Source organism: Cebus imitator, unplaced genomic scaffold (assembly GCF_001604975.1).
Source record: "Cebus imitator isolate Cc_AM_T3 unplaced genomic scaffold, Cebus_imitator-1.0 Scaffold287, whole genome shotgun sequence".
NCBI classification, from domain to species: Eukaryota; Metazoa; Chordata; class Mammalia; order Primates; family Cebidae; genus Cebus; species Cebus imitator.
This window is the reverse complement of record NW_016107602.1, coordinates 2,869,021-2,896,214: the sequence shown is the minus strand read 5'-3', so window position 1 is coordinate 2,896,214 and position 27,194 is coordinate 2,869,021. Positions and strand designations below refer to the sequence as shown.

Genomic DNA, 27,194 nt, shown 5'->3' with positions numbered 1-27,194 from the left:
CACACACACACACACACACAAATTAGCCAGGCCTAGTGGTGGGGACCAGTAATCTCAGATACTTGGGAAGCTGTGGCAGGAGAATTGCTTGAACCCGGGAGGAGGAGGTTGCAGTGAGCTGATATTGTGCCACTGTATTCCAGCCTGGGCAAAAAGAGTGAAAAAAAATTATATTTAAAAAAAATTATATTAAGTTGGATAGAAACAAATCAGTTTATGAATCTTTAGCAAATAGGTTAAATCATATTTTTTAGAAGATTTTTATGCTGTCAGCCTAAAGCATTTTGTGTGTAAAATTGAAGTCCTGACAGTAAGTAGAGAATATATTTTCATTTTTTGATATGAAACACATTAATAAAGCTATTGAAACATTTTTAGTTTATAGATGGATTACTATAATCCATCAGAGAAAAGGAATAAAAAAAAATGACGCTTTTTCCAAGACATGCAAATTATCTTGCTTTGAACCTAGATTTTGAATAAAATGGTTTCCTAAGTATCTTTTGCTCTGAAGCAGTAAAGACGATGGGAGAGTTTACTGTGATTTTGACAAACGGCAACTTCTTAGTACACAAAAACACAGCTAACGTTCTTCTAATTTTTCGAAAGGAGACATAAAATTTTCAAGTTTAGAGATTCATTTTATCAGCTCAGAAAGTTAAAAATTCACAGTGCTATCTATGTACATAGCAGACAGAGCAAAATAGGTGGGCCAATAAGCAAGTATACATATACTCCTTCTTGTGAAAAGTTATTAAAAACTTGCTTTGAAATAAATATCTATTATTTATTTCTTGTTATGAACAAGGCAGAATTCTCAGTCTTCAAGTCACAGGAGTTTTGAGCAAACTTCCAGCAAGAATTAGATTTCTTCCATTTTGTTCCTTTTTCTACAGAAGAAAAGCAAGAAACCAGATACTGGGGGATATATTGCACAAGTGTGACTTCAAGAAACCCAAGCCAGTGCAAACAATTCAAAAAATAATGGAACCGAAGACAGCGAACCTTTCAGGAATGCTATGGACATTTATCCCCTCTGCTATCATTTATGTTTCTGTAGTCAAGGTTCAGTTATATCGCAGTTGAGACAACTCCCTAGAAGCAATGATCCCTGCTAAAGCTGCTCTAGGAGCACAGGAATTCCTTTGATGAGCTCTAAGAGATTGGTAACAATACCTCCTGAAGGGCCATGTTGCTAGGTAACAGCTTGTTTCCTTGGTCACAGTGAATCCATGGAAGACCCCCAGAAGAGGCTGCAGATTCTTGGTGGACAGCTCTGGTATCCCATCCAGGGAACATGATGAAAAATGTCTTCAGAAAATAGATTTATGAAGGCAAGAGGAATTTTTGCACCCGCAAGACATGTCTGAAAGGTAGGAAAATTAAATTAAAAGTAATCATTGTCATTAGTGGAGAGAGAAAAAAAAGCCGAACAAACGTAGATAGTGTTACCAGATTAAATATCCTTTAGAGACGTAAAGTCATGCAGCCTGTGTTACTGATTATGAGACGCAAACTCAACTGCCACTCTCTCCCCTAATACCATGTAACTGGTTACAAATGCAATGCAGTTTCTGTGATTATTGTTGTGATGGAGACAGGTGGGCTTACTCTTTTAGTAACGGTATGTCTAAGAGACATGGGACTCTTCCAGAAAGCATTTGTGGATTTTCATGAGAAAAATGGGCAAGAGAGCTGAAAGGTAATATTTATTAGTGTTTCTGTTTACATGAAATTACTATCATAAAAACAGGACTTATACCAGCTCATTAAAGCCATAAATTAGATTAAATAGAGGCCAAAACCCAGTATTTGTTTTCTTACTCCTAAATTTCACAGCGGTTTCATAAGTGTTTCTCAAACATGCTGATAATTAAACAATATACAGTTAGAGGGTTTGCAGGTTTCTTGAATTGTTTTTGTTTTTACATTAGTATAAAACCCAGCTCTCGCATTTTAAAAATAATATTTTCATCTTCAGTTTTCAAGATTAAGTATATCGTGGTTTTATAAAAGTGTATGAAACTTACTTATAGCTTCCATTTACTACCTATAATTAAGAAATGAATTGTGTTTAGGTAAGGGATTAGAATATCAAAGGAGTGATAGAAGATCTATTTAGTCAACTCTGCATATCTCAAACAGTGTCAAGGTACTTGATTTTAATGTTAAAAATTAAATGTGTATTAATTTGGAGAAATTAGCACACAATAGTTTAAAATGGATAGTCGTTCTGTGCAGAATTGTAAACTTCATTTTTTCTCTGCTTGCTAAAACTCCTTTAATACACTAACAGGAGAAACTTTATTTGTTCCGTATAAAATAATCTTTACTATCAATATTGTTATTTCTCAACTAATACATCTTTATAAAATGATTTTAGAGACAGCCTAAAAAGTGATACCCAGGATGCAACTTATTTTTATTTTTTTTTTATTTTTTATTTTTGGATACACAGTCTCAGTCTATCACTCAGGTTGGAGTGCAGTGGCACAATCTCGGCTCATTACAGCCTCTGTTTCCCAGGTTCAAGCTATTCTTGTGCCTCAGCCTCCCGAGTAACTGGGATTACAGGCCTGTGGGACCACACCTGGCTAATTTTTGTATTTTTAGTAGATACAGGGTTTCACCAAGTTGTCAGGCCATTCTCAGCCTCGTGAGTTCAGGCAATCCACCCACCTGAGCCTCCCAAAGTGCTGGGATTACAGACATGAGCCACCACACCCGGCTTACACCAAGGATACAACTTAAACTGTAATCTTCAATTTGTGAAAGGCAAAAAAAGAAAAGATGAAAGGAAGGAAGGAGAAAAGAAAAGGAGAGAGTAAGAGAGAGAAGGAAGGAGAAAAGTTTATTTGATGCCAGTATTTCATCAATCACATTTCTGCACATCATGAAACAAGAACCTTATTCAGCCCACCTTCCTAAACCACAGTCAATGTCATTTGGCATTTTATAGTTTTATTTCTGCTAGCAAGATCTACCTCAGTCACATATTGTCTTTTAGTATCTATATTCTTCTAGCTCATAGTGTTGTATGTGGTTAAATTTTCAAAGTTGTAACAACATAGGGAGTAGTAGTTATTCCTCAAGTATTGAAAACCACCTAAGCAGCAGCTATAAATGTTGTTACAATAAAGCTCTAAAAATTTCATGGAGAGAACATGGAGATAGTTCAGTCTATCTTCATTGGTTCTGTTGAGTAATCTTTCACTTCTATAAATGTCAGTGAACCCACATGTAGCCATTGAAATTTACAAGTTTTTCGTCTAGAGAAGTATTATAGGTGTTTGTTCTTTTAGCTTTGTTGTACCTTAATTTGGGGGCCTATAAATGTTTATAAGAATGTGTGTGGGGCTAATAGGGACCTGCAAAATTTATAAGAATAAAAATTGAGTCACATAAAATCTGACTCATTCAGACTGAGGTACAGAAAAAGCAATTGCAATTGTGATTTTTTCAAAATTGAAATTTATTGTTGTATGCTTTTAGAATCAACAATCTAAATCATTTAGATTAAAATCCTAGACTTTGGGGTAACAAATATTTTTGGAATATCTCCAAAACACCTAGCTTTTCAGAATAGTTTATTGATAAATATTTACTCAATTTATGTGTTTAGTTTTAGAAACTTAATTTAAAGCTATCAGTATGTAGTAATAATCTTCAAATTAAAACATCTAGCAAATTTGCCAGCTTAGAAATTAACCACTTGGCATATCAAACTTCTTCCTGACTTTATGATAACCTCAGAGTACTTTCAGTTATCTCATTACCGTGTCTGACACGCAAAGTACAATCATTATCCATTTTACAAACAAAATACAAGCAGAGAAAGGACAGAAATTCTGGGTTTTTAAAAGAAAAAAAATGGTCTAAGAAATCAAAGAGGCTGAATTTATCTTTCCTTTCATCCAAATTTAATGCTATAGCGTTCATTGTAATTCTCTTCTAGCCCATGCTTCAGAAGTACCTGGCTTCACTGACTTTGAGACTCTGGCTCAGTATTTTTTTGGAGGGGAGTAGGAGGCTGAGTGATTGGAAAGAGTAGTGCCCTTTGCCAACTGAAACGCTTTGCTAACGGAAAAATAAAGTTCAACATGCTCTCCTTCCTTTTTTCCTAAATACAAAGCTGTCAGGCTGAAGCAATGAATATAAATGGAACATTTAGAAGCTGAGTTGTATTCTATACTGTTTTGACAATCCTACATGTCTTAAAGGGGCTCCATGGCCTGTGTATGATGTGTGCTCAACATATCTTTATGCGACTTAAGAGCTCAACTTCACCTCAGAAACAGGGCCATCTGTCACTTCCTCCTTCACTCCCCTTACAAAGTTACACAATCACCAACTTGACATTTTAATTAAACAGATAGCAACCGTTGCCACAGACAATTTATGAGGCTTAGAAATTTGTGATTGTAAAGAACATTGCAATCTTCTGATGAAAGGGCTCATGAATTGATAAGTTTTATTGTTGTTCATCCAGTGGGCTCAGCTCACCTGATTCCTTTTTGCTAGCCGTTCTACACTTTTTTTCAACCAAGACTAGATGGCCAATTCAGATAATGCCAGCTATTTTAAAGACACTATAAATCATGGCTGACAAATGCTGTACAGTTTTAGCCATGGCACTGTCTCCATGGCAGCTTTATATTGGAACATTAATAAAATTAATTCCTCTTTCATAAAGGTTTAGATTTGTAATTTATGATAACTGTTTGTTCACTGCAGGTAGAAAGATTAAAACTGAGTAAACCAATATACCAACTAAACTGCATTTGTCTGGTTTTATTTTTCGGGGGAAAGAGGGGCAGGAGCATTTAAAAAACAGTTTGATGTTATCTGGAATAATGTTCTCATAGGTTCTACTACTGAAGGCCTAATTTTTGTTTTCGGCAAGTAACAACTGCTTGAATTTACATGTTCTATTAACTAGTACAATTATTTATATGTGTTTAAGTGATTAGAATAAGAAAAATCAATGTTAATGATTTTTCTTAACAACTGCACCCTGATAGTGATAGATCTCTACAGTTATTTAAGGAATTATCTGCATCTCGTATGAATTCTAGCAGTTAAGACGACTGGTTAATTACTAATGTAACTTGGGCAAGTTACCCTGTCTCTCTGTGCCTACATTTCCTCATCTATAAAGTTAAATGTTAATTATTTCATTACGTGATTGGAATGATTAAATGAGTTAATTCATGTAAATCTCTTAGTATCGTGCCTACCACATAGCAAATGTCAATAAATAAAAACTATAAAAGTATGATTTTAGTAATAACAATACTTGCCATTGTAGCAGTAATATTATAAAACAAAACACCCTATCCCTGAGGCATAGTCCACATTTTCATCTGAATATTAAAGATACAGAACTGAGGATCAGAGATGATGCTAAGTGCCTTGACCAGGGTGTGGTACCTGGAGTAATTTAAGAATGTGAGAAAAGGAATCCAGACTTTGGGGCCTACAAGTAGATTTCATACTCAAAGACAATCAGACTGGTCGTCTGTTAGTTGGAATTTTCTTAGCTGAAACACTATCATTCTTCAATTCATTCTGAAAAAAATGAAATGCATTGAGAGAGGAAAAGAAGGAAGGAAGGAGAGAGAGAGGGGGAGAAAGCTGGTAAGGGTGTCAGCTGACTATGTACCTGTATTACTAAAATTTTAATTACCTTCTATTATTAATAAATGCCTGGTCATTACTGGGGTAATGCCATAAAGAGTTCTAGTTTAAACCAGAAAGAAATCTAATGTAAACTAAGATAATGAGATAATTTTCACTTATACTTTTAAACTTAATTTCACCTTAAGGTTGTTATGCTTATCTTGCAAAACTACACAAGAAGGTGTAATAAAAACCCAATCAACTAAATCTTTCTTATCAGATCTTGTAATTATATGAACTTTATTTTCCTTGTGTCCTACTTTAAGGAGATTGTATAAAACAATAATGCCACATCTCATACTTTAGATTAAAACACAGAGGGAGGGAGACTTCCAGGTTATTCTATTAACCCAACCCCTCATTGTTTAACTGTCACTGGTATTTATAATCACAAGACACAAGTCACTGAAGGAAGATTTATCCATATCCATTGTCCTTATTTTTCTTATTTTGGCATAAAAAGGCTAGCATATTTTAGTAAAGACAAATGAACCCAAAAGTCAGTTAAACTTTCATTCCTGTTAATCCTCTGATTTATTATTCTATTTTCCCCTCAAGTTTTTTCTCATAATTATTGGCTAAAAATCCAGTTTTAGATAGCAGGATTTATCTGCTTCAGAAATAATGAAATTCAGAAATTGTGTTTTTCTCATGTTTGTTAATTTGTTTTTATGGCATGATGCTTTCTGATAATTTCAAAAAGCAGTATCTAAACTGTTAAAGAATTGCTCAAGTGAGAAAAAAATGAAATAAATACATATGTTATGATATTTTTACATAATTAACACCAAATTTTTGACTTTTGAATTTAGTGGCAGATAGAGAAATAATTTTCTCCTTGATCATAGGTCATTTAAAAAAGTTTAATGGCTCAGTAATGATATTTTAGAATATGATGCTGTTTAAAAGAATGATCCTGTTTTAGAATATAATGGTTGTGCTCTTCTATTGTACAAGCTCAGTTAAGAAGTGAAAAAATAAAACATGTTTCTACATTGTACTTCATGAAGGCAGCCTTAATAAACAAATTATGTGTAGTTTCCTATCAGTAAAATTGCTATTAGGGTCATTATAAATGTACTAATATAGAATCTTTCTCTTAAGATTTTAGAGATTGAAAAATAATCTACCAAGAGAAAAAAAGAGGCCATAAATATAGAAAGATGTGATTCTAGTTTCAATTTACACACATAAAAATATTTAGATCAAAATTTTTAAAATTAGTGGCTTAACAGCATGTACAGCATCAATTACAGAAAGAGAAACTTATCACTATTTCTAAGGAGAAAGGGAAAGGTCTCAGAGCAATGAATATTAAGCCAGAGAACTGGTGTAAAAGAACAGAAAATATATTTTACAGCTCAGTAGTATAAATATAGGAATACAAGGAGAATTGAAGTGTTGTTACATGAAAGGTTGAGTGGCATTCCAAAGTGAGTAAAATTAGTTAAAGAACCTGATATTTTAAGTTGTTTGCCACTAATCTGAGGAAATATAACAGGCTTAGGGAAAATCTCAAAGTTCCAGAATCCAGGAGAGACCAACAGAGATTTTAAGAATGCTTGTACTTGCCAAATCTGCAGCTGTAGCTCCACTAGGCAAGCTGTTCCAGCATGAGAGCTGTCCTGCTTGGTATCTTATAAGCGTGTGTGTGTGTGTGCGCGCGCACACGCGCTCGCATGTGTTTTCACATATATTATTAGATGCTTTTTCTAAGATACTGTCTATGTCGACACCCTTACCTTTCAGAAGAATGTCTCAAGTGACCATTAGCCATAAAAATTTGGTTAGAACTATGAAGAGTTAAAAGTCCTTCTAAAATCTATGATATTATCTCTCTTTCAAGGGAAAACTTTATGATTATAATTTGTTTTTGTTGGTTCTGTTTTTTGGTTGGTTTTTAAAAATTTTTTAATTTTTATTTTTTGAGGGAATCTCCGTCTCCCAGGCTGGAGTGTAGTAGCATGATCTTAGCTCACTGCAACCTCTGCCTCTCAGGTTCAAGCGATTCTTCTCCCTCAGCCTCCTGAGAAGCTGGGATTATAGGCCCACCCACCACACCCAGCTAATTTTTGAATTTTTAGTAGAGACGGGGTTTTACCACGTTGGCCAGTCTGGTCTTGAACTGCTGACCTAGTGATGTGACGGCCTCAGCCTCCCAGAGTGTTGGGATTACAGGCCTGAGTCACTGTGCCCAGCCTGTTACTGTTTTAAACAAGAATATTTACATTTTAAAACTTTAAAACATATGAACACTTTAAGCATTTTCTTTTATTCAGTTCCTCAGGTCAAAATACAAGTAGTCAAGAGATTTGTCCATCTAATTCATCATACTACTCTGATCCAAGTGAGACCCACATTGGGTCAGCTCCATCAAGGAGAGGAACATTTCACCTGCGTTTGGATTCTGGAATATCATCCTTGGTAAATACTTTAAATTAACTCTTTACCTGATTAAGTTTATAAAACATATTTTGGTATTTAGCATTTAAAAATAAGTGTATTAGCTGTTCACCCCTACCTTTGTAATTGTGAGAGGAGAAATGAAAGGTTGATACTCTCAGTCCCAATTAAAAGAGAGACGAAAAAAAAAGAAAGAAGTTGGCGTGGAGGAAGGAAGATCAAAAAGGAGAAGGAGATGAGTAGAAAAGGTAATGACTCTTTAAACCAAAATGGCGCTCTTTCCTTTCTCCTCCTGAGTGCAAATTCTGTCTCTAGTCTGAGATTTACTTTCCTTTCTTTCTGGAATTTCCTTTGTCTGTGAGATACATTTTTCTTTTCTCCCAGACTCACTTGTAAGACATTCTCTCTAAGCCATCTAACGGAAATCATACATGCCTTTCCTCCCTTCCCTTTATACATAATTATTCCAGGCATCCCACTGGATTAAGATGAGTTATTAATATGTCTACCTCCCAAATTGTAGAAAGTTTTTCCAAGCACAACTATTCAACATTGTATCCCCAGTGTCTAAGAGAGAGCCTGACATATAACGTGGTAAAATATATTTTTTTGAATATAATGAAGCATGCTAGCATCAAACATTTATTGAACAATACATTAATCAATTGGCCTATCAGAATTTAAAAAAAGAAAAAGAAAAAACTACAGGACAAGACACAAATATTCACTGTTTCTTTAGGAAGGAAAAACTGTCACACATATCTGCACCAGTCTGAAAACCTTACACAGAAATAAATGAAAACCTGCAGCAGCTCATTTTCCTATAATGTCAGAAGTTTCAAAATCAACCACTTAGCTCCTTTAAAAAACAAACAGGCGTTTTGTACGAAAGTAGATGTCTGGTGAAAAAGAAAAAGTTTCCTCTTGAATACAGCTTTAGCTTAGAACAATTTTTCTTTTCCCAGCACTAGTCTCGTAAGATAGCACAGAGGCATTGGGTGGCAATCCTAGGAAACTTAACTTCCAAGAAATTTTTATTCTATAATAGAAACAAGAAAAGAAAAATTCCAAAAGCACATAACATGCTGGGAAAGAGGCTTTCATAACCGTATAAATTGAACAGCCAAGAGTAGGTTGTGGGCTATATTCCTTAATAATCTAAAATGTTTTGTGTTGATTGTTTTCCTAAAAGAATAGTACAAAAGGATGAGTAATTCCTTGAAAGCAAACCCTCAAACTATCTCTAAGAACTGCCCAAGCATAAGTTAACTTTTTAGTGTTGCTATTAATAAGCTTTTGTTAGTGTACTATTTTTTAAATGAAGATATTGGGATATTTACTGAAGCAATCAAGGTCATTCAGTGAGTAAGTAATGCAGCTAACACATCAAAGTTAAATTATTATTAAAAAACCAACTCTTTTCAACTTATTTTGGGGCAGCACTTTCCAAATGCTGCTCTAAAGAATAGAGTATTTGTTCCAAACACTTAATATTTTTTAAACTAAATATTCTGAGTTTGTTTGTACACATGTATAACTTTGGTTAAAAGAAGAATGAATCTGTTGCAAAATTTAACATAATATTCTTTACAAGTAATATGCCTTTTGTTTGTGTTAACCCTGAAATGATCACAAGTTATATAAAATACTGAAATTAGGATCGACTACAACCTCAATGTTAGTAAACAATTAAAATGGTCCCAAATGTGATCCTGGCACTTGTTCCATTTGGTAATATACTGTCCAGAGCAAGATGGCTATACCCGAAATATTTCATTCAGTTTGAACTACACATCTTAAGAGCAATGTCAGTAAGTTGAAACTCTTTCCAAGAATAACCACCAAAATGTTTACTAATTTATAAACCATTATCTATGATTAATAAATGTCTTAGAAAGAGAATAACAACTATTATTAAACATTTAAAACAGTAATCATATGTGGAGGGATTCTCTGTGGAGCCTTAAAAAATGTAACTTGTACAATTGGAGCAAGTTAGAAGGATTATATAATCAACAGAAGACATCTTAATTAGAACTGTTATAAATGGAATGAGACTGCTCATGAGATATTCAATAAATATTAAAGGACAATTTATACAAATTGGCTTAAAGGAGATCATGAATGGATACATATTTATTCATGATGTCATTTACCATCAAAAGTAAATCAGTTGCAGATGTTGGGGACGCAAAGTTGAATAAGAACACATAATTTAGATTGGACTAAGATGATTTCCATGAACACACCACTAGATATTTGGAGTTCAATTTGGCTAAGTGTTTGGCATGGATTTGCATTACTTTTACACATGGAAGTAAGTGAACTACATATTGCCAGATGTTATATATTTCTCTTCTCTCTTATTTTAAAGCTTCTTTCAGATTCTTGTAAGTACCTCACTTGGCACAAGGTAGAACAACATGACATTCAAGGAAGTCAACTGCGTTGCCCAAGAGTAAGAGAAGGTAAAAGAATAAATGTGTGCCTTTTTTTGTGTACATCCCCTGAGTAGAATTTTTTGTGGATTAAAAGACATTACTTGAAGAAAGAAAAAGACATCATTTGGAGATAAAATTTTCCTTTTTCAAGACTATAGAATTGTTGATATGTGAAGCCACCTTTGAAAGCATATTCTTATAACTGATTATATAAATAACATTCGGCATTATTGGAAAAAATTGAAAGATAAAGAAGAACCTGTAACCAACTATCCAGAATAACCACTCTGACTTTCGTTTCCATTTACTCTTTTGTTGTAAAATATATACATATATATACATACGCACATGAAATTTTTTTTCACTTAAAATAAGCATTTCTTCCATTCCATTAAACAGTACCCAAATCATACTTTTTAAAGCTTACATAATTTTCTATCATATGAATATCATTAAATGTATTTAACCAATATTCTTTGTTGAAAATTTAGTTTACTATTTTTTATAACAATGTTATTCACAATGTATATATCCCTCTCAATATATACATCTGTATATATACATCTACATATTGATATATATATATATATATATATATATATATATATATACACACACACAGAGAGAGAGAGAGAGAGATAGAGAGATAAGTAGATACTTATTATAGGAGTCGCATAATTGTAGAGACTGAGAAGTCCTACAATATGCCTCCTGTAAGCTGGAGAAACAGGGAAGCCGGTGGTATAATTTGGTCTGTGTCTGAAGATCTGAAAATCAGGAGGCTGATAGTGACACTCTATCAGGGTCTATCAGAGCCCTCAATGGGTTGCAAGATGCCTGCCCACATTGGCGAGGTCAAATCTTTGCTCAGGTTGCTGATTCAAATGCCCATCTCTTCCAGCTACACCCTCACAGATGGATAATTTTAGGTGTCAACTTGATTGCATTAAAGAATAACTAGATAAACTGGTAAGGCACTATTTCTGGGATTGTCTGTGAGGGTGTTTCTGGCATAGATTGGCATTTGAACCAATGGATTGAGTAAGAAGATCTGCCCTCACTGAGTGTGGGTGGGCACTATCTAAGTGGTTGGACCCAGGGAGAACAAAAATGCAGACAAACTGAATTTTCTTTCTCTTTTGGAGTTGGGACAATGATCTCCTGCCCTTGGACATGAGAACTCAGACGTCTTTGCTTTTGGACTGTAGGACTTGGATCAGCAGGCCGTCAGACTCTCAGGCATTCTCAGGTGTCACACTCAGTGACACCATCAGCTCTCCCATTTCTTAGACCTTTTGACTCAGACTGTGACACCACTGGCTTCATGGGTTCTCCAGCCTGCAGACAGCATACTGTGGGACATCTCAGGCTCCATCATTATATAAGCCAATTCCTATAATGACCCCCCTCTTCTCTCTCTCTCTCTCTCATATTGGTTCTGTTTCTCAGGAGAACCCTGACTAATACACAGACATACCCAGGGACAATGTCTCACCTGTTATCTGAGTATTCCTTAATTCAGTCAAGTTAATATCTAAAATTAACCATCACACTAAATGAATCAGGTGGTCTCATTTTACATTTTCACACAGCACTTTAAATTTGGTAGAATAACTGTTTTGCTATTACTGTTTTATTCTATCAGATTATATAAGGGTAATAGTATAACAGTACGAATAACTGCTATCTGCAGTCATTGATATACATAATGTTTGATTGCAAAGAGCAGCTTTCAATAGATTATAAATTCTTAAGAACAGAGACCATGTGTTTCTCATGTCTTTTTTTGCATCCACAAAAGCCAATGAAATAATATTAGACATAATTCCTGCTTCAGGGAGTGTTTAGTTTCTAGGAAACAAATATCTTGGCTATCTTCCATCTGTATTAGTGGACTTGTAATATTGTATATTGTACAATTTTACTATTGATTTAGGAAAAGTGGCTTTAGATCCACTTCTCTGCCCATTTCCCCTCTCAGAGGATCCCCAGATGATGCTTCTTTCGTTTAAACTCAGTTGGCAAAGGAAGGGGAGAACTGAAACTGCATAATTTTCTTGTACTTGGAGTAAAATATGTTCTTATGCTTTAACTCTGTCAGCTCTGTTTGCAGCCAAGCACTGACTCCTATTTTTAAGATGTGAGTAGATAGTACTACTGGGGATAAATTAGAGTTGTCCTTTTGGGACCTTAGAATTTTTTTCCCCTCAAGAGTGAGAAATTGTGGGGAATTAGACAAGAACGACACAAAGAGAAGTGGTGGCTCAGTGTGTCGCATGTGTAAGGAGTCCTCCAGCAAAAGGAAAAGAGAGCTACGTCACAAACTAAAGCAGAAAGGATTTAATTCAGTCCCTAAGCTTCAGTGTGTGAACAAATCATCTTGAGGTGTGTGAAAAGTCAGATTCCTGGGTCCTACTCCCACAGAATCTGATGTAGTTAGTAAGGCATGGAGCCCAGAATCCAGATTTGTAAAAAATTATCGCAGGGAATTCTGTTGTAGATGATTTGAAGGCCATCGTATGAGAAACACTGTTTAAGAGTTATGAGGAAAGGAAGAGAATAAAAAAATTTGAATAGAAAGTGAAAAGGCTGATAAGTACAAACGCTGACATGAGTGTGTGTATGCAGGGGCAGGCGGTTGATAATTGTGGCCATCAGAGAGAGGCAAAAAGAGATTGTATTCCAAGCACACGTGCTGGGTTGAGGTTTAGAGAGAACTGCAGAAATTGGAGATGACGAGAAAATAAAATGTGAGAATAAACTGAAAATGAGCTTGTGCAGAGGATGTCCAAAGGTCTCCTCTCCCTGACTTAAGTGACCAGGTTATGTGCTGAGGTCATCACTCAGCAAAACCAATCCCACGTAATGACCGTGGTGGCCATTCATGCAGAAGACATCATTGCTCTGCAGAGATAAAAGTGCATTTTCCTTCTATAGATCATTAACAACACCCAGTCTCTTGTAAGTGACTGGTCATAAAAGGACCAGAACATGATCACGGGGATGGAAAACACTCAAAAAATCCTATCACCTCAAACCAGGGAGAAAATAGATGTCCCTCCTTCATTGCTCTCAATTTTGTTTAAGTTTGTTTTGTGGCATGGAGAACAAGTGCTTTTCAAAAGCATTTTGAGAAGAATTACCCTCTTTCCAGATTAGATCTTGAAACACCCATCAAAGCTACTTCAGTTGATCTCAATTGCCTCAATCGTACATTCAGGAAGAGTTCACAAGAAAGGAAAGGTTATCTGGTGTGTGATAAACAGCAATTGCTGAAGGCTTCGATTGCCAGATCAAGGCTGACTGAAGTTTTCACAATTAAATAAAGCAGAAGAGTAAACTGCTGGCAGAATTCTTGTAAAGAATAGATTCTTTCCCTTCAAAAATATCCAGAAAGTTAATTCAATGACTGCTATTTTGTGTTACAAATCCAGTGAGGGGACAAAGAACAGGCTGAGAGGGAGCAAGTGAAAGCCAACATTCCTGAACTGTCAGATTTTCCAGACGGTAGTTCAGCTGCTAAGATAGATCTTAAATTACCAACCAAGCCTGAGAAAAAAAAATCCAATTTAATTCAACTCCTCATAGTGGAAGTGAACTTTGGCCTCCAACTTCAAAGAAAGCTTTGAAAGCTACTTTAAAAAGAAATAATTAAAAGAGCAGAAGATCAATAACACTCAAACAAACAATACAGGGAAGAGTTTAATAACTCTGGGTTATCTGGTGCACAGAGAAAGCCACCAAATTTGAAGTGGGGGTGGGGAAAGATAATAACACAGCCTGAAGGTCTCCCTGGTCAATTAGGTGATCATTCCAGTTTTCCATTTCTGTGATTTTTAAATCCAATCACCTCATCAATGAAGATTTCCTAACACAAGGATATTTTATTTGTAAGTTGATTGAGATACGGCCTCATTCAGGGTCAAAGGATTTCCTGGGTGATAAGAGCAGAGTTCATTATTGGAGAAATGACTGAAAGGGAAGGCTACACTCTGACCTCCACGTGCCCCTGAGGGAAAGAACTGATGTTTGTGCCGAAATAACAAAATATCGGACTTTCTCTTTTTGCCTTCCATAAACTATTCACAAATGAACTTATTACTTCTTATCATAGTCCACAAAAGCAAACAGGCTACAAAAGCAAAGTTTTTGATGTCCTCAGTGTCCTTTTTATTCTTTTACCTTTGAAATGAGGGGAGTCACACATTCCAGAAAAACAGAGTAGGGAAAGTATATGCAAATGGTACCAGGTGTGACTCATAGAAATACACCATGATAGAGCTGGTAGGAAACTGAAGTACTTTAGTGTGGGGTTGCTTTCAGGGGCCTGGTTATCATCATATCTGAGTGAAGTTTGCTGGGGAAGCACACTACAGAGTGTAGGGGACTATGGCAATAAAAAAGCCTATATTGGCCTTAAAGTACTGGAAATCAGTATTTTTATAAAGCACCATGAATGTCAAACATGTTTTCTCACCAAATTCAGTTCTTGGTCAGCCCTTGATTCAGGCCTTACCTCTATTTTTTGCCAACATGAAAAACTGAAAATCAGGAAATTAAAATTAGTCATCTGTAGTCCCACATTTACCTACCAACCAATTCCAGACTGGAAACAGGACTTTCTTTCCCTATCCCTGAAAGTTTTGTGAAAACCTTACTTGGAGGATGATAATGTTGGAAAACAATGGGAAATGAGTTCAGAAATGGAAATTGAGGTAAGATTGTGGAAAGCCTTATCCGACAAACTAGGATTTGCAGGCAAGAAGGAATTTCCAAAGTGTTTTGAGTAGTGAGCCCTATGATAAAAGCTATGTTTTAGCAAGGTTGTATGGTAACGTGTGCCATTTATATCAGAGGAGAGAACACTGCAAGCAAGAAGATTCAAGAGAAAGTAATTACAGTTTAAGTGGGAAGACATGAGAACCTAGACATTGAAAAGGAAGGGACAGATTCTCAAAGGGAAAACTGCTAGGATAAGGTGACTTATTGAATTAAGAGACAAAAGAGAAAGAAAATGAGGAATGACTTCACAATCCCCAAAGAGAAAATTATATGAAGATTAAATCATTGTACTAGTGATTGTTCTCACTTGACTGGGCTAGAAATATTTATGTAGAGTTAAAAGTTAATTCTACATGTTGACTTTTTTTTTCTACCATTAATAGAAGTAACTCCCCTCTCCATTTAATAGTCCTAGAAAGTAATTAAATTATCTGTGAACCTTAAAATATATGCCCAGAATTTAAGGCAGGTATATAAAAAATAGAGACATTTTATATTTTAACTGTCACATTTTCATAGTGATGTGCTAAATTAGATTTAAAAATAAATCTATGAGTGAAATTTTAAGCTAAAGGCATGGATAGCATAAAAAAATAATTAGACCATGGATAGCATAAAAAAGAACAATTGAAATTTAAATAATCTATAACCCCAGTTTTTCAAAGCTATATTAATTTTCCTTTTTTAAAAAATGCTTTTTAAAAAGCAAAGCAGATAAAAAAGTAAAATTGCTGATTTGTTTCATATTTCCTCTTTTTTGTGTCACTCATCTTGTTCTAAGAGGGCTGGGTAGTAAGCCTCTCACACACAGCCATAGGCTCCTACAACAGAAGGATATTGAGGAAACTGAGTGGTTTAGATATTTAATAGTCATCTTTTGATTAATTTATTATTGTCATAACTGTATCTGGTTTCGTGTTGTCAAATGAAAGGTTTAGCTCGATTTTCTCAGAAGATAGGAAAGTTATTTGGCAAATTTTTTTTTAAAGTAATTTTCAACCATTAGGAAATTAAAAATGCGGTGGAGTCCTGGATCTTTGTGTCTCCAACCTTTCCCTCAACCAGGTTAGGGAGACAGGAGTGGGCTACATCACTTTATTACTGCTCACACTATGTGGGTCAAATCATGTTTCCCCTAGTCCTGATATCTAGTGGGAGTTTCAAATAACTGGCCAAATATCAAGTGAAGATGCCGGTCCTGCCCCCTAACCATACTTCCAAAATCTCACCTTGTGGTTCTTACCTAGGACCCTCTGAAGAAGGGCACCTTTTCAGACAGCTAGAGTGTGCCTTGCCCCCAAGGAAAAGAGTTCTTGAAAAAAACAAATGGGAAACATGGCTACAAGGAGACTGGGAAGACTGCAAGGTGAGAACTTTAAAGAAAAAAAAAAGCTTATTTTTTCACTGACTTTTTTTCTTTTTTAAAGGCATACATAACAAAACTTTTAGCATCTCTTCAGAGCTTTCTCTACAACTCAGTGGTGGGCTTCTCTATTACTTCTTCCTCCCTTCTTTTCATCATGATACGCCACATATTTTCTAACCATTATTTTAACCTGATATTGCTAAAATTTGACAAAAAGTTTAAAATATTTGAGAACAAAATTGTTAATTTTTTTTAAAAAGTCAAATGTTGGACAAGTCATATCAATGAGTTTATGATGCAGTCTGGAATCCTTTGAACCATGCATCAGGATGAAACTTTTGAGCAGCTAGCTCAAACAAATCTATGCTGGAACAAATCAAATTTTTCACCAGTGAGGGAGCTGGATTGTCATTTCCAGGTACTGAAAATCACCCTGCTGACTGAGCGACAAACACCGAAACATCCCCTGCAGTTAGTCAACCTGACCACTATAAAGTTGTGGCGCTGTCACTACTTCAAGCTTCTGATTCCAGCTGGATCAAATCATGCTTAGGCAGAGGGCTGAAGAGTTAACTGGGAAAGACAAGTGTTGCTGGCAATTAAAAGAATAAGTCAGCTATTCACAACAGAGTGAGAGGCTGATATTTTCGTATCAAGGGATGGAATTATACTTGAAAAGTTTAAGAAGACTTCCAGAAACGAAACAGGGTTTAAAACTCTTTGTTGGCAGGCTCCATGTTTGGATCCCCTTCAAGGAACACTCCCTTGGTAGAAGCCGTTTTTCTCTATCCTGGATTTCCACTCTGGGATCCCCTTCCACACTCTCATGGAAGCCTGTCTTCCCCTCCTAAACTCCATCTCTCTCTATTCCCTTCCACTCAGTGTGGAAGCTGCTTTCCCCTCCTGGATTCCATCTTTGTGGATTCTCTCACTCAGTGTGAGAGTCAGTGGTTTCTCTCTCCTTCTCCTGTTTCTCTCCCTAAATGACTTTCTACGAAAGAAAAGAAAAGAAAAAAGAAAAGAAAGAAAGAAAGAAGAGAGAGAGAGAAAGCTCTCTGTTGAGGACTCCTGATGCCTCCTTTGCTTCACAGACTTATATACCATAGAATTATAAAATTAGGGGATAAGAAGGAGCTTTAGAGAGGGTCTGGTTTAAATTTCTTGTTTTTCGGAAGGAAAAGGAAGTCCAGAAAGAAAACTGACTTGCCCAAAGTTATCCAATTTTTCAGGGAATGAAAAAAAAAATGGAATACCATGTCCCAGTATGGTTCTGTATTTTCAAATTAAGTTATTCATATATGATGAATGGATACAATCTAATAAAAACGTAAACAACACATCTACTTATTTTAAAATTTTAAACAACATACCTAAGGCCCCAACTCCATTCCTAGACTCTCTTTAGGAGTGGTCATTTTGGTGTTTATCGAGGCCAGCTTGGTCAAAGAGCTGCCCACCCAGGCACCACTGAAGGTATTCAGAAACAGACATAGGGATAGACATAGTGCAAAGTGGGACTTTTAGAGCACTTCTAACCTTCCAAACTGACAGCCTCAGAAGCTAACAGCCCTCAGAGCTGAGAGCCTTGAGCAGACGCTGACCCACGTATTTATTCTCTCTCTGAACAGGTGATTATTATTAACAAGCAGATTTTCTGTGTTTTCTCATAGACCCAAGATAAACTAGTCAGGCAGCTGGTACCTGCCTACCATTGATCAAAGGCAAACCAGAAAGCATTCTCCATGAGGGAGCCACGGGGGCAGGGTCACATATCCTGTGCTTAAAGAACTAGTTTAACTGGTGTATGACATAAATATACTGTTTACTACTTTAGAATGTCCTAAGCAGTTTTCTGCTTGGGGGGCTGGCTCAGTTTTCCTTGCCGTCATTCTCAGTAAACAATATAATTCATCACACATGTTAGGACTTGTCCCAGCAGGCGTTTATATGCATTCCTTCATTATACTTGCAACTTAAACCTTGGGTATACTTTAAGGTAAATGGAGCCTTGCCAGTAAATTCATAGAAAAATTAATTGTCCTTTCAATAACTATACTGTAAGAGAAACTCTAAATAAACTCTAAACTATCACAGAAAACTTAGGAAATAGTGATAAATTTTTTAAAAAGTTTCTGAGGAGATAATTTTAATGTATAGGTAATACACAAACTTTTATCATTTTTCAAGTTTCATTTTAAAATAAAGGCCTTAATAATCTTTCTAAAGATAATGTCTATTTTCTTTAAAAAAGCAATTGTTTGACTCAAATTTTTAACAAAGGGATTGTCATTCTATTCAATAATTATTGACAGAAATTGATGGTAAAATATGGAAAAAAAATTAAGTTGACTTTTAGGAATGCATTTTACAAGAGCAGTGCAACCACTGAGAGTGGTAGCAATGTGTTTTATACCAAAGTTACTGACGTTAAAAGTGAAAATAAAACATTCACTATCTTTGAAGCACACCAAGTCATTTTGAAGTATGTATCTCTAGTTAATTTAAACAAAACCATCGTTTTTCTCTTTCAAATGATGTTATCTTACTCTGAAAGTTTTATAAATGTGATTTCTGAGATTTTCAAGTGAGGCTAATGATTACTGATCATGTAAAGCAGTCAGAAGTGCATCTCTTCCATTCTACACCCATAGAAAATCTCAGAATCTGCTTGAGAATCCTGCTCCTCCTCCATACACCCCTGGAACCCTCCCAAACCCTGTATGCTGCTCAGTAATTCTAATTAAGATCTTCACCCTCCCTGTCTTGAGAATTGCTGCAACATAATTGTGTTTGGATGTATGAATACTCTGGAGGACCAAAAAAAAAAAAAAAAAAAAAAAAAAGGTTAAAAACTACTGGTATAATTAATGTATACAATACATTTTAGGTGAATAACTAAAGTTGACCAAAAAAAAAAACCTTATATTTTTCTTTTTATTGGTTTTTCCTCAGAACTTGAACATTTCATTTCAGGATCTGGGGGATCCTTACCAAGTTGAAAATTTTAACAGAATTCTTAGAAGACTAATTCGAGTTGAAACCCTCTGGTTAGTGGATAATTCACTGGTGGACTTAAGTGCCATAAGATTGCCAAGGTATCTGATCTGTAGCACGTGTGGTTACCAGGTTAAAGTCTTTGCTATTTAGATGCATGTGATCATTAGCTGTACATACTGCACCTGGACTGCAGGGTCCAGCCCTGCTGGGTCTAGAGGGTGTTCTCTACAGGTGCGGAGATGAGAGACTGTAGAAATAAAGACACGATACACAGAAATCAAGAGAAAAGGAGTTGGGCCCAGGGGACCACTACCACCAGTATGCGGAGACCGGTAGTGGCCCCGAGTGCCTGGACACTCTGACTTTTATTGGGTACAAAACAGGGGGCAGGGTAGGTAGGGTGAGTCTATTGAGAGGGTCAAGCAAATCACGTGTCTAAGGAACAGGGGCCCAGGGCTTGCAAGTACCCGAAGCAGGGGGCAGCGAAATGCATCTGCACTTTATGTTATGCCCACTAGTAAGAACAAAGGCTTCAAGAAGTATGCTCCTTCTTGCTAGCTACAAAAGAGGAACAGGTGCAGAAGTAGGGAGTGAAAGCAGACACAGATGTAACCAATACAGCACAGCACCACAGAGACAATTAAGCCCCAGGGTAGCTGCGGGTTGGGCTGACTGACAGTCCTCCCACAAGAGCATGGAGAGTGGAGCATTCTCCGACTCGCCCAAGGACAGAGATGTTCCCTTCCAAGGTCGGCTGAGGAGCGGGTGCTTCCCCAAGCACTGGAGCTACCGCAGAGATTTTAGATGCCCTCCAGCAACCCTTATGCGGTGTGACAGAGGGCTTGGTTTCGCATTCAACAGGTTGTCCCTGCTGATGGCCACCAGTCCATGTTGGACAGGTATTAATGCTCTTGCCTTGTGGCCGCATTCCATAGTTTCCCCTATCAGTCCCTGATCACAGCAACTCGAAGTTCCTAGATAATCATGCTTAAAGTACAAGAAGGCTTTAATCAAGTCTTAATGCTCAATAAGGTTCATATCTAATCACTCATGCTACTTATTCCTAACTGTATTCCTTTCTGCACTCTTATTTATTACACAGGAACTGGCCGAGGCTTAGTCTCCTGCTTTGGCACTTATGAGACTTTCCACCCACACTGGACCTATGTGGTCAGGTCTAAAGGTGACACTTTGCACTAAAGTGGCACATATGGCAAGGCAAAAAGAGAAATTTATGTATCAAAATGTCATACTTTAGTAGGAAACATCTATTTTTTCAAATTAATATTTTATTACTAAATTTTAGGTAAATTATTTGTATGCACAGAAAAGTTTGCCATTTTCCTTATGTTATAAACTGGAAAATGCAATTACATTACATACACATTATGGTCGTAAGATAGTAATTTTTAGTCATATTTTTTGAACACCTATGGGGAAAGACTTTAGAAGGTAGTTAAGAATAGTAGGTGTCAGGGTAACATCCTGTTTTTGGAGTGGAGGCTGGTTATCAGATTAAAGATAGAAATAAACTAAAAATAAAAATATATATATTTACAGACTCTTTGGTCTCTCAAGGATTCCAAACTCATATTGTTAAAAATAATCTCTTTCTGCTCAGGGATTGCTTGAGAATCCTTATTACAGGGAGCTGCTATTTGCTTCAGCAAGCAGAATGGGTAGGTGGAGTGAGCTTTGGTGGCAATGAGAAGGGCCAACAGAGGTCCTCATGAGTGAATTAGATGAAGGAAATAGAGCATCCACAAAAAGGAAGGGTAATTTCTAGAGCAGGTTAAGCTACAGTTCTGACCATTGGCTGAGAGAAGGTCACAGAACGAGGCCATTACAGCTGTACACAAAAGGGAAGTAGACAGGAAGTGCCAGGACATGCAACGTGCCTGCATTTCCCCACCTTCAGTCATTTTCAAAGCCTCTTTGAAACTTTAGACACACTTACATAGCATTCTAATTTACTTCTGCTCTTTTTAAATAACCAATATAAAAATACCCAAATAAAAATTTTCGAAAGAAACTTTATATTACTACCATAAATTTAAAAATCAATATCACTGATATTCATTTATTCAGTATTTCTTTTCTTTTCTTTTTTTTTTGGCTAGACCCTCTTCTAGCTACTGGGGATACGATAGTGATGCATTAGTTATGTTTTTATAATACATATTTAAATACACATTATAACATTTAAACACAAAACAAAAATATTAGTCACAAATGCCCATAGTATATTTTAGGAACATTGAACTAGAAGATTATTTACTTATAATATTTGAAGTTGCTTTGATTCAGATCAATAAGCTTTTCAAGCTTTTACTATTTTATTTGAAAAAGAAAAATCACAATCGTTAAAAGACTTGACCCAGTTTCAGTGTTCTCTAGATGCATTTCTTGGTTATTCTTTTCTTTAGAGGTAAGATTTATAATATAAAATTATACAATTTCAAATCAAACTTTACAACTGCCAAATCAACTCATTAGGGAAGAAAAAATCATGGATGCATGTATATTCAAAGCCTCCTTTCCCTATCCCCAGAGAAAGTTGTGTCACCTCCCACCTGCTTTGCCCTGCTTCTCTCCCCTAACATTTCCTGTCGACTGGGGCAATCTATGATGTGGTGAATCTGAGACACTGAAAGGATAAAAGGATACCCACCAAAAAGTGAGATCATGGCTAGTAAACAAGAAAATAATAGATTGCAGAGGAGAATAGGGAGAAAGGAAGCAGGGTAGGAACTTCTTGGACTGGGTTTTCAATGAGAAATTGTCATAGTACTGAAGTGTTCCTGAAGTCTATATGAATTCTGGAAATAAGCAGAAGTCAAAAGTTATCAAAAGTCAGATGAGATCTATATAAAATATATACATGAAGGGGGACTGAAAGGAAACAAAAATACAAATAATAGATACAAAAAATTGCAATGACATCTGGGTGGTTCAAAGGGATTTTTTTTTTCCTAATGCCTGTGTATTGCAGTTCTCTCTTTACAGAACCATCTTTCCCATTAGCAATGACCATTTACCAAGCATCTTTATGGGGCCCAAGGCAAATAAATATGTACCCTGTATTTACCTCATGATATTAAATCCTAACTTATACAGTGTCAGTGATAGATTTTGAATTATTTTCTCTATTTGCACAGTCTTGTACAATTACAGTTTTAAGGCAAAAATATTGAGAAGCAATATCTATCAGGAAAATGTATTCAGTTGAAATGCCTAACACACTACTTTTTAAGAAACGTTTTAGTTTTCTTTTATATTAAAAATGCCTCTTCTGATTTAAAATGCTGTTTTCTCAATATAGACTTTTTTAAATTACAGAAAATTTAAAAAATTCTCACTACTTAAAGACAGCATTCTTCGCAAGTTATTATTTTTGTGTGTGTCTACTTTTATATTGCTGGGATGATATGCAGCTATTCATCCTTTTCATTAGGATATATCAAGAATCCACCATGGGTCAAGTCAGGTACCAAGCATATTCATTAGAAAAGAATGCAGATTCTTATGCTCCACAAGCTTATGGTCTCATGTATCTTGCTTATTTTCTCTTAATATTCTACTATAAATATTTCTCCTTTTTTTGCAAACCATATTTGTCACATAGTTTGCATGTGACAGTCATGTCAGTAACATCACTGTTACTCCGTTGAGTTGTCTAGAGGAGGCATGCTAGTCTTATGTTGGGTTTGGTAGTTAACCATTCTCTTTAGGAGAGAAGTAACAAGATGTTTATGTTTTGTATCCAGCTGCAGAATTTTAAACATGAGCAAAAACCATCTCACATCTTTCAAACAATTGCCAAAGATACCTCAGATAGAGCATTTATCCTTGGCCGAAAACCACATTGAGACTCTGACTGGACTCTCCAGTTTACGGTGCACGCCACTGGAATCCCTTATTCTCAGGAGGAACCCCTGTGAGTTCCACCAAAATTACAGGAAGCGGTAAGGCCCCAAACACCCTAAGTCACCTTTTGCACTTCATTGAATATTATACTTTTAACCATATTTTAAAATATTGTTCCTCTGTTGCTCGAATTTACCAGCAAATAGTTATAGAATCTACTCTACGTTGAACACTTCATGCTTCTGATCTCATCTAAAGACTTTTGAACTGACCTTTCTTTATCTTTTTAAAATTTTATCTTAATACACTTTTTTTTCTTGGTTAACTTATAGTTGCTGTAAGATTTTTAGGCTCCTTCTGTAATGACTTTACCTATACAAAGATGCTTAATTTTAGACTTTCAAATTCTACACATTTTCTCCCACATGCTTAATAGATATTATGTCTTTTAAAGAATTATAAATATGTATGTATATTTTATTAAGTTCTGTGTGACAATTTTATAAATTGTAAATTCTCTGGTTTTACTTTCACTCTTTAGCCCCCAAGGGCAACATTAAGTGAATACAAAGAATTCAGTTTGCTCCAGTGTTGAAAGAGCTCAAAAACCTGCCAAGAAGAAACCATTTTTATTACTTTGTCCCAACTGGGAACATTCCTAATGATAATACTGGAATCTAAACCTTGAAGTGTGCACCCAGTAATATGCCCACCTATTTATCTCCAGCTAATTCCCAGCACCACTAATTAGTGTACTTAGGGGAATTAAAAGGATAAAAAGGGCAACCGAATTCTACAACTTATATTTGCACCCCTATGACTGCAGGTTATCTCCCCTCCCAGTTGAATCTGTCAAACAAAGAGTTAGATCATCTCCACGGTCGATTTCTATTCTATGATTACAATCGTTTGTTTACTTCCATTTCAGTAAAAGACATAGTTTTCACCATCTTATTTTCTCACACTGCTCTGTTCCCATGAACAGCAACTACATTCCAGAAGCCTATATGATGTTAGACTTCACCGCCTGATGTACAATGAACACTTGTCAAAATAGAAATTCTAATCTCTGTTGTTACATAAATCTCATTACTACAATTGTCTCCCCTATAACTGTAGTCTGGAAGCACAATTTCATGTCTGTGATAATAAATTCTTAAATTGCTTTCACATAACAGTGAAAAGTAGCAGCACAGTTGCTACAATATTCAGCTAATATTTAACCATAATAATATTTGGAGGTTTAAATTATATTTTCTATAATCAGAGGAGGTTAAGCTGGACATTTCAACCATCATTCATAAGAAAGAACATTCCTAGTCATAAAATAATTTAATATTATGTATTTCAGTTTTGTTAATTCATATGTGGGGTTTTATAAAGCATTTTGTTCCCAGCTCAGCCACTTGCTTCTCTTCAAAGAATGCCTTACAATAACAGTATTAAAATGAATTGTCTGAAATCTGATATGCCCTGAGGTCTTACTATAATTCTGTCTACAAAATTCATGATGTGGTGTAGAGTTACGAAGGAAAGAGGAATATAATGAGGTTCTTCTGTTTTTCCAGTATTAACTCAATTGGATTAAGTCCAAGGTGTATATAGGCTGACTTTTAAGTTATAAAAAGCCAGGTTATATTGCCTTAGGTAGGGCAGGGTTGTATTGAACAGAAAGATGGGGTCATTTTAAAATATGAGGAAAAGGTTTAAGCATCCACTCATGCTAAGGAACTGAGCTGAAGTCAGAAGTTCATTCAAGTATGAGTTCAGTTACCAAGCCAAAAATCCACAGTGTGAAGACGGTAACAGCATTCATTTTGTCACTGGGTATCTGTGTTGAGGATTTGGGCCAGAGTTTCAAGTGACTCTTTTTACACACCATGTTCAGAATTATTTGAAGTATAAGCTTTTCTTGATCATTATTACCTAGAATTGTCACTGCTTTCCCCTCCTCCTTTGTTTCAGATCCAGAAGACAGCACAATTCAAAAGAGAAAGGACTTAATGATAGAGCTAATATTTTAAGTCCCAGTAGGTTAGAAGGTGGCTCCATTCCTGGGACACCTACAGGCAAACTTCTCTAACATTCTCCAGGAGTCAAACATGATATTAGTTCATTATAGCTTGACTTAAAAAAAAAAATCAGTGGCTAGAAATTCTTGCAGCTTAGTCTGAATTTTGAAGCCTGAAGACGTAGATTTTAATATTTGCGTTGTCATCCAGAGGCTTTATAATTTTGAATAAGTTACTTAAAATGAGGGATAAAAACCAATCTGACAGATTTGTTGTGAGGATTAAAAGAGATGCATAAGAAGTGATTAATGTTAAGAAAATCATGCAGCCAATGGGAGCTTTCAAGGAGGTCAGCACCTTCATTAGTTGACTTAGCATATCTGCTAGGAGGTTTCAATATCTTTCATGAAGGGAAATTCGAATGCCATAGATTTCCCCCAGCCTGAGCCCTCAGAATTCCCAGATCTAGAAAAGCTGTTCATTCTAAAGAAAATGCTGCTTTTTAACACTACTATGTATATGACCACTGTTAACTGGGTTGACCTGAGAGATCTCTTTCTGAACATAGAAGTGACTCCCTAAATTTGAAATATGAGCCTTACAGCACAATATTATTTCCCACTCCCTCTTTTATATTTACCAGCCAGAATTCTTCTTTAATTATCACTAAATATCATGGGCTTGCTTTACTTTCTCTCTGTTTCTAAACTTAAACTTTATAATGAGCACATATATCATGATCTTACTTTTTCTTTTATGGTTAGTTGGTTAAATCCACTCATTGATTTTTTTTTTCCTTATAAGATTGTAAAAACTGGAATGAAATTCTCTTATAAAGACAGACTGTAGGCAGTTCCACTTCTCTGGTCAATATTTACCACTTGCTGGAAGATATATTAGATCCCTGAAAGGGCAAGCTATGACAGGGTCACCAGTTCAATTAACTGAATAATACTTCATTTTAGCTACACTGCAAAGATAAGGAACACAGAATGAAGTGATAGTTATTCATCTTCCTTATCACAATAGGCAAAATCCATTCACATATAAAGAGAATAAGTGAAATAAAATGCTTTTGTTCAATATGGCTTTTTTTTTTTTTTTTTTTTTTTTTTTTTTTTTTTTTTTTTTTTTTTTTTGCTTTAGAGTATTCTCCTGTTTGCCAAACTTAAAAATGCTGGATGGAATCTTGAAGCTACCAGAAGATTGCTCATCACCAGAAACCAATATTTTTTCAAAAATATGTGTTGTATCCTAATGAAATCTGTATAGAAAGAAAGTAATCATCACTGACGCTAAAAGCTAATAAATACAGGAAATGTATTATTGTGCATAGGTGCCAAAGATGGCTGACTTCTGACCACATTCTATTTAACTCAACTGAATTACACCAAGCTCTCATCCTAAAACTTATAGTTACATCCACCCTTCTGAAATATTTAATTACTCTCCAATACACAGGAGGTAATAGGTATAAAAGGAATGTGCATGTGCAACTTAGCACCTCATATCTAATTTTGTGTCCCTAGTTCATTCTTCTCCTGAATGGCCCATGTGTACCAGGTGCAGGATTATCCAGATGGCTCAGCTCAAAACAGTTTCAGGGAATAAATTGTGTAGGGGATACAATTTTCTGAAAGAGAAACA

At 35.7% G+C, this 27,194-nt stretch overlaps 1 protein-coding gene across 3 annotated transcripts; it reads left to right on the top strand.

The window, feature by feature from the left end:
• Positions 1 to 1,078: 1,078 nt before the first annotated feature.
• On the top strand, positions 1,079 to 26,869 carry LOC108285014. Of its 3 annotated transcripts, none has more exons than XM_037729039.1 (8): positions 1,079 to 1,373; positions 7,959 to 8,103; positions 10,457 to 10,550; positions 16,553 to 16,671; positions 19,624 to 19,766; positions 23,436 to 23,633; positions 25,501 to 25,555; positions 26,694 to 26,869. In XM_037729039.1, the coding sequence occupies exons 1-8, from the start codon at positions 1,363 to 1,365 to the stop codon at positions 26,817 to 26,819; spliced, it is 891 nt and encodes a 296-aa protein (XP_037584967.1). In that variant the 5' UTR covers positions 1,079 to 1,362; the 3' UTR covers positions 26,820 to 26,869. The 3 variants fall into 3 exon arrangements, with proteins under 3 accessions (XP_037584967.1, XP_017357500.2, XP_017357501.1); XM_017502011.2 differs by having other exon boundaries at positions 1,080 to 1,373; positions 25,501 to 25,569; positions 26,696 to 26,869; XM_017502012.2 differs by lacking the exon at positions 25,501 to 25,555 and having other exon boundaries at positions 1,085 to 1,373.
• The last annotated feature ends 325 nt before the right edge of the window (positions 26,870 to 27,194 follow it).